Source organism: Caretta caretta, chromosome 10 (genome assembly GCF_965140235.1).
Source record: "Caretta caretta isolate rCarCar2 chromosome 10, rCarCar1.hap1, whole genome shotgun sequence".
Classification (NCBI taxonomy): domain Eukaryota; kingdom Metazoa; phylum Chordata; order Testudines; family Cheloniidae; genus Caretta; species Caretta caretta.
Window position 1 is genome coordinate 4,409,549 of NC_134215.1, and position 14,265 is coordinate 4,423,813.

Here is a 14,265-nt window from a genome sequence, read left to right on the forward strand (position 1 = left end):
CCCCTACACTAGAAAGATATGCTGGGGCTAAGCTAACCGCTTTGGCTATACTTTAAAAACAATAAAAAAAAAAGAGTAAAGTATCACTGCCTCTTGTAGCCTACAAAAAAGCAAGTTTTAACCAGCTTTTTCACCCAGCCCAGACTTTCAGACAAGGGGGGTGGGGAGGTGGGAAGCTGGCACCTGGCACTGACAGCAATCACTCTTACATCCTTTATCCTGCAGATTGTCTGGCCTAGTAGCAGACCATACCCTGCATTTGGCCTTAATGTTCACAACAGCCCTTCTGGTTATAAGCGAGGTGGAGAAAGGCAGACGTTTTCAAATGAGAGTAACTCATATGCCACTGTATTCCACATGCAAAATGCATTTTATACACTCAAGACTGGGCAAGCATGGAAAAGGTGCAGACACATGTTACCCGCCCAAAATTCTGTTACTCTCACACTCTAGGGGCCCCCACCTTTATCCAGCTGCTGGGGCTCAAGGTATACCCCTCTTAATTTAGGCACCCACCCATACCCTGTTCCTAGGACTCGGAGTACCTTACATGCTGTGCGATTGCAGGGTCTTTTCCCAGTGGAAAGAGCCTCACACAGTAATATCCTCTTTACCAATTACCAAAAAACAGAATGCAAATGCTGCACATACAGTGCTCACCACACCCAATAAGACAGATGAATTTTTCTTGATAGCCAGTCAGGATCAGGTCCATCTGGGGGACTCCAGTTTCTGCACAGTATCAGTGGCAGTGTTGGAGTCTGGCAGCTCTGTTCTTGGGGCTGTATCCTGGAGTTGGTTCCCAAAGAACTTCCTTTTAGACCCAGTTTATATAGTGAAACTTGAGTCCTGCTTAGCTATACCTTAACCAATGACTTTACTAACCAATCTTAACATACTGTAATAAAATTCTCTAACCAATCATACCCCACCACCGTAAATAATTTTACACGTAGCAAAATTATGTAACAAACAATCAAAGAACCAGAGATCATACAGACAATAGGGAAATGGACCATAAAGATAAAACAAAGAAATGAGGATTTCACAACCACAACTCTTGATAAAGGATTTCTTGCCAGACAGAATGCTATCAAACTAAATTTTCTTTAGCTATCTTAAAATCGGTTCCTTTTTCTGGTGATAGTGGGTACTATTAGGACAGGATCTCCTTCTTAACGACCTGATATTACATTGTTTTAATGTAATTTAGATGGAATGTGAGGATGCAACTTCCTGCTTCTTAGATAATGACTGCTGCTCTTAATATGGCTGCAGACAAAGGCCTTATCCTTACACACATGGGCATACGTAGAACTTCTGGGACAATAAGTAGCTCAATGAGAAATTAGTGTAAACTTGTTCATTCTGTACTGTGTTCAGATTATACCTCATTATGAGATTAATAAACTTGTACAACTGGGTATCTGAAAATATGATTGCTCTACAAGAGCACAGATTAAGTGTCAAACAATTGTGACTAGTGATCATTTGCTTCCTAATTGTAAAGAAGGATTTGATAAACCAATTACAAAGATACTCTAGCCAGGATTAAAACACCATTTGGAAAAGTTAGAGAAAACAGTGGCTACTCTTAAGACTGCTTTGAAAAGTGACAATTTGGGGAAGGAACAGCCTGGGTCCCATAGGTCTGCTCTTACTGCAAATAGCAAGTTGTTTTCTGGAATAGTGAATGAAACCAAACTTTAGTACGCAAATATTTTATTACACATTGAAATACACAGGCAAACCAGACACCTGCATCAATTTATACCATCCCCTAGAAGCAGTATTTTTAGCACTGAAAGACATTCTAGTAAGTAAGTCTGACATATTGTACTCACAGACAGTAACCAGACCACCACTTTCTCTAACCATCCTATTTAAGTGGTTTTCCTCCATAGAGGGAAGGGAAGCATTCCTGCTGCCACACATACTGCTGAGTAGTACATATGGAAGTAAAAGCCCTTTAAACTGCTCCCTCAAATTAAATCATCATAAAACTCATTACAGCAGGGCACAACATCCTCTTATTCTGTAGATCAACAGTTTCCAAACTTTTAGCATTGGTGACCCCTTTCACACACTAAGCCTCTGAGTGTGACCCCCCTGCTTATAAATTAAAAATGGGGAGAGGAAATTTAATTTAATGAGGGCTTGGGACCATCAGCCTTGCAACCCCCTGAGAGGTCACAAGAACCCCTGCATATACTCTGACCTGCCTGAAAGCATGAAATCCATTACCTTTCTACAGCAATCCAGTCTCACTATAGGCCTCTAGGCACTACTGGAATACAAACAGAATAGCCCTATCAATGCAATACCAAAAGAGCATTTTATACCTTTGGGCTTTGTACTATACCACCATAATATGCTCTTGTTTTATAAGGCTTTACTACAGGAGGCAGACACTGTGGGTAAGGATTGGATTGGAGTCAGGACACCTGGGTTCCATCATCAGCTCTGTCAGTAGCCTGCTGTGTGATTGGGGCAAGTCACTTTACCTTTGTACGGTCTTGTCTATTTAGCTTGTATGCTTTTCTGGAAAGGGACTGTCTTGCTAGGTGTTTAGAGCACCAGGCAGCCCAGTAAGCATTACTCCCTACCATTTGACTACTCATGCAAACAGCCAAACTAATTACTGGTCAACTTATTTTGCTGAGTAAGGGCTGGAGACTCAGATGTTTTCAGCATTAAAGACTATCAGTGTTTAAGTGAGATGGTCTTCAAAGTCTCATTTATAAACTGAGCAGCTGCATTTAGTATATTCCTATAGAAAGGGATACAGATGTGGAATGTTGCTGAGGTGCTCAGTGGCCTTTCATGATTGTTCATGTGTAATCCATGGCTCTTCAGACTCCCATAGTGTGCTGGAAGAAAAACAAACGTATTGTTTTTAGAAATACCAGTTATACCAGACTTACCACCCCAATATATCCCTCTCCTCCCAGGTTACTAGCATCCACTTCCCAAGGTCTCCCATTGGCTTGAGTTATAGGAACATGGGTTTTATTCCCCACACATTGGGTCTGTGGGCAATAAGCTTAACGCTCCTGTTGCTGTAGGCACAGTTATCTCCCCAGGAGCCATTGTAGAGGCCAGAGGTGATTTTCAGACAGTGCCAGAGAGCACCCTGTGCCCTCCCACAGCCCAAAGGTGGTTTGTCTCTCCAGGGCCCTTTCCCCCATTAGCACGAATTAGCCTTTCAGGCCTTTGAGGGCAGGCACTGAGCCAGCTCACCAGAATGCAAGACTCCACGCAGAGCCCAGGAAGAAGTGTGGAATCCCCTGCAAGGGCAGGTCCCTGGCAGCCTATGCATGCTGGGGGCCCTCAGCCCATAAGGCACCAGTAGAACTACACCTCCCAGCATGCCCTGAGGAAACCAGCCCACAGCCAAGGAAGGGTGGAGCATGGCATGCTGGGAGGTGTAGTCCTTGTGACATGTACCCACCACATGCAATAGAAGGCCTGGACTATCTGGACCCCTCTACCCCTCATGATAATGCTCCATCACCCAACACAACACAGCACCTGGGGTGACAGTGGGGCTAATCTGGCCTGCTGCAGCCTGCTGCCAGGCTCCACACCATTCCTCGCTCTTACTGAGATCTGCTCCCTTGAGCCTGCCTGCAGGAGTGTGTTGCCAAGTCTCACAAGGAAGGGAAAAAAACCTACACCCCACAAGCCCACCCCCTTTCAAAACAAGCTCAGCTCCTTTCAGAGAGAGGGGAGTGGGGGTGTTCGTACAAATTCCACAATTTTTTTAGTTCAGTTTTGCTGCATACAACGTTGTTACACGTTAAAAGAATATGTGTGTACGTACTTAAAAAAAGTCATCCTTGCTCTCTGCATCCTCCACGGTCTGTTGCCTCAACGTAGTACATTCCTACATTGAACCATATCCCAGTGTGGGACAAAATCCATTCAACAAATCCCTAGTCTTCTTAGCAGATAGTGGAGGTGCAGTATACTGCTCAGAGTCCAGCAACCCATCCTGTTCCGGTGCTTGGACTTCTCTCAGGTGAACAACGTGAACGCTTGTTCCACATCAGCATTACTCAGAGGCATGGTGAGTAGGGAACGTGCGAACAGGGCTAGCTCTTTAAAGCACTGTTCACCACTATGGTCTTGAAAATTGTATACTTCCACCCAGAACTGCTCTGCATTGTCCTCATCTGTGCTCTGCCATTGCTGGAAGTTGATGGCTTGATACTGTGCAAAGGCCCCCAAGTCACCTTTGAAAATTTTCAGCATGGAGATGTCATTAGTTGACATTTTCCCTGAAAGAGATTAACTAAACATGGACATAGATTCCCACTGATTAATATTTTCTGGAAGTCTCAAATGTACTTGTTTAGCAGCTTCAAGAGCTTTGTCAAGTTTTGCATCTCCTAAAACAGTAAACAGTTCTCCAAAATTAACAGCACACAGTGGCAAGTGGCTGGCTGGGTTACTCAAATTGACTTCAAGGAGTTCACTATCAGATAAAGGGACACTTTCTAGAAACACTCTTGATATAAGAGCACAAAAGAAAGAATGGAGGCAGTCTAGCATTCTGAAGGCATTACAACCAGAGTTGAATTGGAACAGTTTATTGATTCTAGCAAATTCCTGCAGAACTGGCTTTAGAAACTAAATACAGTTTATTGACAGGATCACAATACATCTGATGCAGAAGTTCTGCACCATAGCATTATTGTTTATTTTTGCTCAGTTCAAAATGCAACTTTAACTCACGCTCACATCAATCATGAATGGAGAGCCATCTAGTGTCAGATAGCTGACCAAGCTTCAGGGCATGTTACCGTGACTAATCAGTTGGTACATCTTCACATATTCACCACATCAGAGAGCTGTGATAAAACCAGCTGTAGGAATGAGAGATTAAAAACCTCTAGATTGGCTGGCAGCATTTCTACAGCTTTACTGGAACACAGCTGGATAGAGTGACATACCTTTGATCAAACAGAGATTCTCATTCCTTTGGAGAAGATGTGTCTAGACAGACTTTTTCTTCCCGATCATGATGCTACAGCCATCAGTTCCAATCCCAATCCACCTGCTGAAACCAGACCAACACGGTCAAGAAACTGAATCAGTGCTTCTGCCGTTTCACTTTCCAAGCTGACTAATCCCAAAAACGTAGACAATTTTGTGGAAGGAGGAACTGAAGTAGTGCACTACAATGCAAAGCTATTTTACCATGGCAATAGTGGTGTTCTCATCTATAACCAGCAAATACTGAGACTCACCAATGTCCGATGAGGTCAGCGAACATACAGGAAGCAATAACACTGTTTATTAACACCATGCATTTTGTGCGATGCAAATTTACCTTTTTCGAAAGCTGATCCAACAACTTCCCAGAGGTGATCCACAGAACTAATCTCTGAGTGGCAGGCAATGTAGCAGGCCAGATTTAAATCCGCTTGGTGCATCATGGTTGAAGGCTTTGATTCTGTAAATCCAGTATCTGTCAGGTGCATAGAAGAAAATGGGGTTGCATTTGTTTTAGGTTTGTCAGTCCCTGCATGTTGCAGAAAGTCTGCATGATGTGCACAAATCTGGATTTTACAAAATTTGCATGCAGCTTTACTGTCATCACCAACCACAGACTTGATCTAATCTTCCAACTCCTTTTCTTTTATCCACACCTTTTGGTATTTGTTTCCATATTTTGCCCATTTTCTTGTTCGCATACTGCTCTTTTGTTGGCTTAGCCTCAAAATGGCGTCTAAGCATGGCTTAACTGAAACATGATAGGCTGTGTCAAGTGGGTGGGCCAGAAAGTTCACAAACTTGCCACCCACCCTGCGAGGAACTCTGGGTAGGGGAATAGGACTTGCATCCGGCCTCTCCCACCCCCCCACTGCAAGGGGCATGGGATAGGGGAGTGTGACTTGAATGCAACATCTGCTCCCTCTCCCTCAACAAGGATTTCAGGGGGCTTTCCCTGCCAGCACTGCAGTATCCCACTGGGGGGAGGAAGGAGGCTAGGTTCGCTGTCCCCCCTCCCTCTTCAGTCACAGGCTGACCGAGCCTAGCCACACGAGCTACTTTGTGTGCCTGCCTGAAGTTCAGAGCTTTGGTGGAGATGACTGAGCAGCTAGTAGCCACAGATGCACCCCTACCCCCCCCAACTGCCCCTGCCAGAGCCCCCCACCATGCACCACCCCCCCAACTGCCCCTGCCAGAGCCCCCCACCATGCACCACCCCCCCAACTGCCCCTGCCAGAGCCCCCCACCATGCACCACCCCCCCCAACTGCCCCTGCCAGAGCCCCCCACCATGCACCACCCCCCCAACTGCCCCTGCCAGAGCCCCCCACCATGCACCACCACACCCACTGCCCCTGCCAGAGCCCCCCACCATGCACCACCCCCCCCAACTGCCCCTGCCAGAGCCCCCCACCATGCACCACCCCCCCCAACTGCCCCTGCCAGAGCCCCCCACCATGCACCACCCCCCCCAACTGCCCCTGCCAGAGCCCCCCACCATGCACCACCACACCCACTGCCCCTGCCAGAGCCCCCCACCATGCACCACCCCCCCAACTGCCCCTGCCAGAGCCCCCCACCATGCACCACCCCCCCAACTGCCCCTGCCAGAGCCCCCCACCATGCACCACCACACCCACTGTCCCTGCCAGGGCCCCTATGTAACCCCCCAGTGCTCTGCACGGTCTAGTCAGACACCCCCCCCACACCCCCCCCTCATTAGGCTAAGATTCTTGCCCCCCCCCATTTCAGACCCTCCCCCAATTTTCCCTCGTCACATTCCCCAGGGGGGGCAGGAGGACCCCTCCTCCTCCTCATGCTGCCTCCATATCCCCCCCCGCACACACACACATTGGGGTCCCCCTCTGGTAACACCTCCCCCCACAAACCCCCCCAGCCCACGTATCCCGCCCCCTCCCCCAGCGCAGGTGCAACTGCCAGGCAAATCGCAGGCTGCTGTATCCTCCCCCACCCCAGTACCACCCAAACCGACCCCCCCTCACCTAGCGAGCCGGCGGCTGCCGGGGGTTTGGGAGAGCGCGGGCGGCGGCGGCCCCCACCAGCGGGAGGGGACAGGAGCAGCCCGCAGCCTTTTAAAGCTTTTCTTAACAGCGTGTGCAACCGCCAGCCAATCACGGTCTCGGGCGGGAAATTTAAAAAGCGCCCCTCCCCCCCAAGCACCAGGCACTCACCGCACGGGGAACACGTGCTCGCTGGGAGCTGCCTGGGGCAGACAGCTTTGCACATGCGCTTTGCACATGCTCGCCTCCAGAGCGGTTCACCAATCAGGGGACACTGTCCCAGCGAGTCTACGTCACGCTCGATCCGGGGCCCCACCGCTGCCACCCACCCACGCATGCGTGGAGCCGGGACTCTGGGGCGGGGCGCGGCCCCGAATCACGGCAAGCGGCGCAGGCGTTCTGTAGTTAGAGGGCGGGGCGCGCCAGTGTCTGGGCGAGGGAAGTTCTCGCGGGACCTCGTTTGCTATAAATAGCCAGCTGCGCGAGGCGGCGGCCTTCTAGTCTGAGAGAACACGTAAGGCTGCGGCGCCGGGGCGGGGATCCGCTGCCATCGGGCCTGGGCGCTGGGCGGGCGGGACAGGGCCCCGCTGCGGAGGCTCTGCCGGGGGTCCGCCTCCCGGGCACAGGCCTATTTCCTGCCCCGGCTGGGGCTGTTTGACCCGTTTACGATCCATCAGAGGCCGGGGCTCGATGGCGGCCGGGGAGAGGCCCGCGGGGAAGGGGCCAGGGGTGTTTGGGGCCTGATCCCTGCCCCGGAGGAACTGGTGGGTTGGGACGGTATTGCAGTGAAAGGGAGAGTCCACCCCCCTTCCCCACTGTAGGACCCCAGGGTGCAGCCTCCAGGGCTGGCCTGAGGAGAAGAGCGGGGATAGCAGCTGGTGCAATATGAGGAGAGTGTAGAGAAAGCTCTACTCTAAAAAGCGCTGAGGGTATCTTTCCACTATACCTTGGGTTAGCGAAACCTTTCTAGGCTGTGCCCTGTTTGGGGATGGCATGGCTGGTGGAGTGATGGAAATGGGAGCCAAATTCCCTTGGGACTGTGGAAAAAGAATAAGAATCTATTTAGAAAAGCTAGTTTGAAGTGGATAAGGGATAGTGCGGTAACTGGAGCAAATGCTAAAAGGGGGCATGCTCCCTATGTTGTACCTTAGACCAGATCACTTTAGTTTGGGGAATTGCATGGGCCTGGTGCCTATGCTGCCTTTGGGAATCCGTGTAAGTTAAGCAGTTGTACAAGTAAATATGTATTTATCTCTTTTGTATAGCAAATGGCGGACGACGCCGGTGCTGCTCCCGCAGGAGGTGCGGGAGCTGCAGGAGGAGCTGCAAGAGGGGGTTTCCGAGGTGGCTTTGGCAGTGGTCTCCGAGGCCGTGGTCGGGGTCGTGGCAGGGGTCGTGGAAGAGGGCGTGGGGCCCGTGGCAAAGCTGAAGACAAAGAAGTAAGTCTTTTTGTCAACTCTGCCATCTTTATTTAGTCTTTAAAGACTGGGCCCTCTTTCTGTCTGTAGTTCTAAGACGTATCTATGTTTAATGTTTTGTGATGTGTACATGTTTTAATATTCACATGTGGACATCAATGACAAATGCATTGTTATAACTGGGAGCTCTGTTATACTTTGATAGTCTTGTGTGATTGCTAATAGAAAATAGCTACTGCATGATAGATTGGCTTTCTAAAAAGATTTTTTCAAGCTCTAAATAAAGCAATTTTTTCCACTGATGTTGCACTTTAATGATAAAAATGCATGTTACTGATAAAGCTAGAGGAAAAATAAAAACTTAAAAGCTCTAAGGGGCATAGCATAATTCTTGTATGCTTATAACACACTGGCTTGTCACTGACATTTATTGGGTGTTCTTTTTTTTACAGTGGATTCCTGTCACCAAACTTGGTCGCCTAGTCAAGGATATGAAAATCAAGTCTCTTGAAGAGATTTATCTTTTCTCCCTTCCAATCAAGGTAAGCCTATATCAGTTGTGTAGGTATCTCAGAATTAGAGTGCTCACTAATAGATGATAAAATAACTTGATTTGCAAATGTAACAGGTGTTGCATTAGCCATTTGGGAAGTTCTGATTATAAAGATCTGTCCCACTTTAGGGTTTAAGTGGTTGACAGTAGATGGGATTCATCTGCTCCCTTGTGATAGAAGACTGCAGTTGTCTCAAGTGGACTGAGTCTCCTGCCTTCCTTTGAGTTATTGGGAATAGGCTTTGTAAAGGTAGTATGATGCCTGATATAATGCAGCAGCTGTGTTGTGATCAAAGTGGAAAATACAGGTTTCAAATCGCAAGTCAAATTTATTTTGACTTAAGTACATTGGATTGTACTGTGCATTATATGATGTAGTTTGAATGTTTAAAAACTTGTTTTCTATAGCAGATTATTCAAATCTTACCTAAATTTTGTTAATACTATCGCTCCATATTTATTGGTACATAGAACTGTTAAGCTTCCTGCAACACAGCACAGAAATTATCAATACTGTCTTAAGCCTGTCATGAGGTAATGGGTAGCTTTTGAACTGTGATTGACTAAGTTACTTTGCTTCCTGCAGGAATCAGAAATCATCGACTTCTTTCTGGTATCTTCCCTGAAGGATGAGGTTCTGAAGATCATGCCTGTCCAGAAACAGACTCGTGCTGGTCAGCGTACCAGGTTCAAGGTACCTTTTTACTCTTGATTAAAATGGAAGCAGATTGTTTCATTGAATTGGAAACTGTTCCATCTTTTGGCTGATTTGATACTCATTCTCCTGGTATATGTTGTTGTTGGATAGTAAAGAATCTACAGTTACTTTCACTGGTGTTCACAACATTAGGTGGTATTGGAATTATAAGATGATAAATCATAAATGTTTATGAGCCCACCTACCAAATGTACAGAAGTCAGCTCATAAGCACTGTTGTGTTCATTATTTATTGAATACCAGTTGTATCCTTCTGAATGTAGCCTTATAAATTGCTCTTTGGAAAATTCACAGTTCATTTTTATTGCATGATAGTGGTATGGTTCACCAGGAACTGAGTGTTGTGGAGACAGTGTATTTGGTCCAAAAGAGGGAATGCCGTGTGGCCAGTTCTTCATTGAGTGGTTCAAAGGCAGCCTGGCCAGGAGGTGGCTGCAGAGGGTATTCATGAATCAAGATCCCCAATTCGCTCTTCATCCTGACCTGTTCTTGGCTTAGGAACAGGGTTTGGGGGTAAAAGTGGGTTTAACAGCCTACAAGCCCCCGGTACAAATTTGAGTAGTTGGAGTTGCTGTAATTTATACTTGGCTGGAGTGGTGTGTAACTGAGTAAATGGAAGGTAGCAGTGCTCCAGCCACCCCTGCTGTATGGGGAGTTGCAAGGATGGTGGCATAGTTGTGGGTATTGCCCCATGGAAAAAATCTGCTGCCTTTAATAGCTTCTTTACACTTCTGGAGTTGCAGTGCAGAATCCGCTGCAAAAGGTGTACAGCAAATTTGAAAGACTGGAGATTCACAAGATTCTGATGGAGATAAAGGACTCTACCATAACCAAGGGGCAAAAACTGTGTGGGATGTAGTCTGCGGTGGTAAAAGGGTGATAGGGTATGTTCTTATTGAAAGGAGGTTTGTAAGTGCAACATGTATACACAGCTAAAAAGCTTTTCTTTTAATTTTAGGCTTTTGTAGCTATTGGTGACTACAATGGTCATGTCGGCCTTGGTGTAAAATGCTCCAAAGAAGTCGCCACTGCTATTCGTGGGGCAATCATCTTGGCTAAACTATCCATTGTACCAGTACGACGAGGCTACTGGGGTAACAAGATTGGCAAGCCTCATACTGTACCTTGCAAGGTAAAGACTAATTTGCTTCACTAGAGCTCTGTGCTGAACTTCAAAGCATGAAGGAGTTATCAAAGCTTAAATATTCTCATAGGGTTAGTTGAATGTAACCTACTGTTCTGTTTAGGTTACTGGTCGTTGTGGCTCTGTTTTGGTGCGTCTGATCCCAGCACCCCGTGGTACAGGAATTGTATCTGCCCCTGTTCCAAAGAAACTGCTGATGATGGCTGGAATTGATGACTGCTATACTTCAGCTAGGGGTTGTACTGCTACACTGGGCAACTTTGGTAAGTTAAGTTTTGGGCCAGATGTCCAATCTGTTAATAGTTTAAACTGCCTGGCTTAAAATCATACTGTACCTCTGGCCATTTTAGGTGCCTTTATAATATACTCCCAGTGGATGACTAAATTACCTGTTTTATTTAATACTTATTTTAGCGAATGTTCAATTAAAAGCCCTTATCAAAGTAGGAATTGAGCCCCATATACTACCAGACTGTACAGTGCGGATTGATCCTTGCAAAATTTATTCTGATGTTAGATCTGTCTTGTAATAAAGGCTTTGAGGCATTGAATGGTAAGATGTCATCCTCCTACGTGTTCTGTTCAAAATTCTCTCAGCTCTGCTCAGTTACACTTGTCTGAAGTAGTGTGATTGTCGTCATTGGAGAGAGAGATAAAATGAGTTCAGTATGCACGGCAGAGGGACCGTGTGATATGGTCTCCCTGTTCCTTTTCCAACTCTACATTGTTTTTTAGATTGAGGACCATTAAACTCTGAGGCAGGCACTGGCTTTTGCTGTCTGTATTTTGCCTTGCACAAGGGAGTCCCAGCCTTGTTGGGGCCTCTCATTAGTACCGTGTAACACAAAGTGCAATGTCTGACTTTTCTCAATAGCTAAAGCCACCTTTGATGCGATCTCCAAGACTTACAGTTATCTGACCCCTGACCTCTGGAAGGAGACTGTATTCACCAAGTCTCCTTATCAGGTAAGAATTAAATCAGTGCATTTGTTCTTCATCTCAGAGTTCATCATGCCAAACTCCTGAAGGCTGACTTCATTAGGCATGGAATTCCTTAAGATTTCTATTGCAGTTAATAAAGTGAGGATGTAGTTTCATATAGAATCATAGAAATGTAGTCCTGGAAGAGACTTTGAGAAGTCATCGAGTTCAGCCCCTGTCCTGAGGCAGGTACATCTAAACCAAGTACACCTAAACAATTCCTGACAGGTTTTGTCTAACCTGTTCTTAAACCTTCAGTGATTGGGATTCCAGTCCATAACTACCCTTATTAGTCATTTTTCCTAGTATCTAAACTAAATTTTCCTTGATGCATATTAAGCCCATTACTACTTGTCCTATCTTCAGAGGACTAAACAGCCATCACTGACCTCTTTATAAAAGCCTATAATACATCTGAAGACTTATCAGGCCCCACCCAGTCTTATTTTCAAGGTTAAATATCCTTAGTTTTTAACCTTTTTATCATTTTTGTTGCTCTCCTCTGGGCTCTCCAAGTTGGTCATTGGTATCTCCTGGATGCCAAGCTAGCTAGAGAATAATTTGGGGGGGGGGGGGGGGGGGAGGAGCTTGGAGTGTTCAGGGAAAGATAAAATTAAATTTGTAAAAACTGTCTCTAGTTTAAAATGAATCTGCTCTACAGTGAGGCCTGCAACATCATTTGGTTCAAGGCAGTGAAATGTCTTATTCTTTTGCAGGAATTCACTGATCATCTGGCTAAGACCCACACCAGAGTCTCAGTGCAGAGAACCCAGGCAGCTGCTGTGGCAACTACTTAAAGGTTTTTGTATAAAATAAAGTGAAAAGTAAACAAGAGTTTGGTGGATTTTTAATCCATTGACCGGGGGATGCAGTGTCAGCTGACAATGTGGATTTGTGTTTAAGTGAAATCTCTGCCTGTGAAAGGTATGGGTACAGTAAAAGGTTCAGCTGAACATATGCTAAATGTGATGCAATAGCCAAAGTTACTTTTGACTAATCCTTTATTTGTTAAACATCTGAATGACTTCTTAAACTTGCTACTTGAAAAAGTAAGTTTTCCTGATTGACTTGCCCAAACAAATGAATTCAGAGACAGCATTACTCGTTCAACAACTTACAATAACTGGTGGGACAGAGAAAACACTTTTTTCCTCAGAGAAAAGATGAAGTGGTTTGAATGATCAGCATGTAATAGGATTACTGAAATGAAAACAGCCATGGTTAATTTTTAGGAAGACTGTTTTTAAGAAATGGAAGCAGAGATCAAATGCAAGTAAAGCACTGAAGACTCCCACTTAAGTGATGCTGAAAGAAACCAGAAGATCTTTGAGGTTATGGCTAAAACAATACTGTTGTTGGGAGTTAGTGTAAAGATACCCACTACTCACTGATGTGGGCCCAGACTGAAACTTCCTTACTACTAATGGGGGTCTTCTGCTCTAGAAATGAGATCAGATAAAACTTATTTGTTCTGTGGGATCTGATGGTAGTTTTCATGAAAAGTCAATCTGACTGACTAATGTAGACCATACATAGGAACTAGTAAAACTACAAAAAAAACAACCACCCTTTGAGGTGATAAGTGGCAATGTGTGTACCCTTCTAGACAAAAGTAGCATGTAAGTACTTGAATTATTTGTAGAGACTATCAAGACTACAGGACCATCCTTGGAACTTGGAAGCCAAACTAAGAATTTTCTGCCATTCAAGGATGGGATAATTCTTCAATACAGTAGTAGTGGTTCATAGGGCTAGGTCACTAAAGCTGTCAAAAGCAACTTTATCTGAAGAGACAACTGCAGTAATTACCCTCAGAGACTTGAAATGAAAATACATCCCCAGTCAGTGCTTTCTCAGAGCAAACTGGAAATCTCAAGGTAGAAAGAAATGTACTTTGATATGTCAGTCGCTGAGTTTTATACAGAGCATTATTACTGAAAGACAAACAATGCATTATCCAGTTAATATGTTCAAGGGGGAAAATAAACTCCCAAGTCATCTGCTTGGGAGAAGTTAAAATCCTCAAAACCAGTTAACATGGTTAAAGGTGCTCAGCTTTCAAGCATCAGGAGTTGTCTTTCTAAAAGAGTCCAAGGGGAAAATAAAGGACAGGTTTATGGACTTAAATGTTTAAAATGACCTCTTAATGTGAAAAACCGTTGATCTACTGACACATTTGATGATGAAGGGGCCCCCTGAGTTATAATCTCAACAGTTCAAGCTTTCATGCCAAACTCAGGGAAGTCTTCCTGGTTAGTTTATAAAGATGAACAATTTTGCTTGCAGTCTGCTCCTGGCTAGAGCACTTTTTCCTAGTGTGCATAACTGGCTGGGAAGGGAATGCTGCTGTGTTCTGCAGTACAAGGATGAGTCCTACCACTGTTTTTGCTCATATTTCTTTACAACAATGGCATTGATAGTTCTGCTGATATT

At 45.5% G+C, this 14,265-nt stretch overlaps 1 protein-coding gene, 1 long non-coding RNA gene and 2 other non-coding genes across 8 annotated transcripts; 2 read left to right on the plus strand and 2 right to left on the minus strand.

Annotated features, from left to right (window-relative positions):
* Positions 1 to 1,705: 1,705 nt before the first annotated feature.
* LOC125644058 (uncharacterized) lies at positions 1,706 to 7,226 on the minus strand. 5 transcript variants are annotated; one of them, XR_012664251.1, is made up of 6 exons: positions 7,001 to 7,084; positions 5,336 to 5,473; positions 4,956 to 5,062; positions 4,744 to 4,868; positions 3,824 to 4,294; positions 1,706 to 2,870 (listed from the first exon to the last, which is right to left on the minus strand). It is a non-coding gene; the product is annotated as an uncharacterized LOC125644058 (long non-coding RNA). The 5 variants fall into 5 exon arrangements; XR_012664252.1 differs by lacking the exon at positions 7,001 to 7,084 and adding an exon at positions 7,190 to 7,226 and having other exon boundaries at positions 4,744 to 5,062; XR_012664250.1 differs by lacking the exon at positions 4,744 to 4,868 and having other exon boundaries at positions 3,824 to 4,280.
* LOC125644461 (small nucleolar RNA ACA64) lies at positions 2,991 to 3,120 on the minus strand. Its single transcript, XR_007359023.1, has one exon. It is a non-coding gene; the product is annotated as a small nucleolar RNA ACA64 (small nucleolar RNA).
* Positions 7,227 to 8,255: 1,029 nt separating the features above from the next.
* RPS2 (ribosomal protein S2) lies at positions 8,256 to 12,666 on the plus strand. Its single transcript, XM_048866169.2, has 7 exons — positions 8,256 to 8,457; positions 8,889 to 8,978; positions 9,576 to 9,683; positions 10,666 to 10,839; positions 10,955 to 11,114; positions 11,726 to 11,817; positions 12,549 to 12,666. Exons 1-7 carry the CDS (start codon positions 8,287 to 8,289, stop codon positions 12,627 to 12,629), a joined length of 876 nt encoding a protein of 291 aa, XP_048722126.1. The 5' UTR covers positions 8,256 to 8,286; the 3' UTR covers positions 12,630 to 12,666.
* Positions 11,439 to 11,578, plus strand: LOC125644455 (small nucleolar RNA SNORA64/SNORA10 family). The gene has a single exon (XR_007359016.1). It is a non-coding gene; the product is annotated as a small nucleolar RNA SNORA64/SNORA10 family (small nucleolar RNA).
* Positions 12,667 to 14,265: the final 1,599 nt, after the last annotated feature.

Bases quoted from the DNA above. Each gene is read 5' to 3' on its own strand.
- RPS2 (XM_048866169.2), top strand. From the start codon at position 8,287: ATGGCGGACGACGCCGGTGCTGCTCCCGCAGGAGGTGCGGGAGCTGCA. The intron at 8,458-8,888 runs GTAAGTCTTTTT...TTTTTTTTACAG, and splicing joins GCAAAGCTGAAGACAAAGAA to TGGATTCCTGTCACCAAACT. The intron at 11,818-12,548 runs GTAAGAATTAAA...ATTCTTTTGCAG, and splicing joins TCACCAAGTCTCCTTATCAG to GAATTCACTGATCATCTGGC.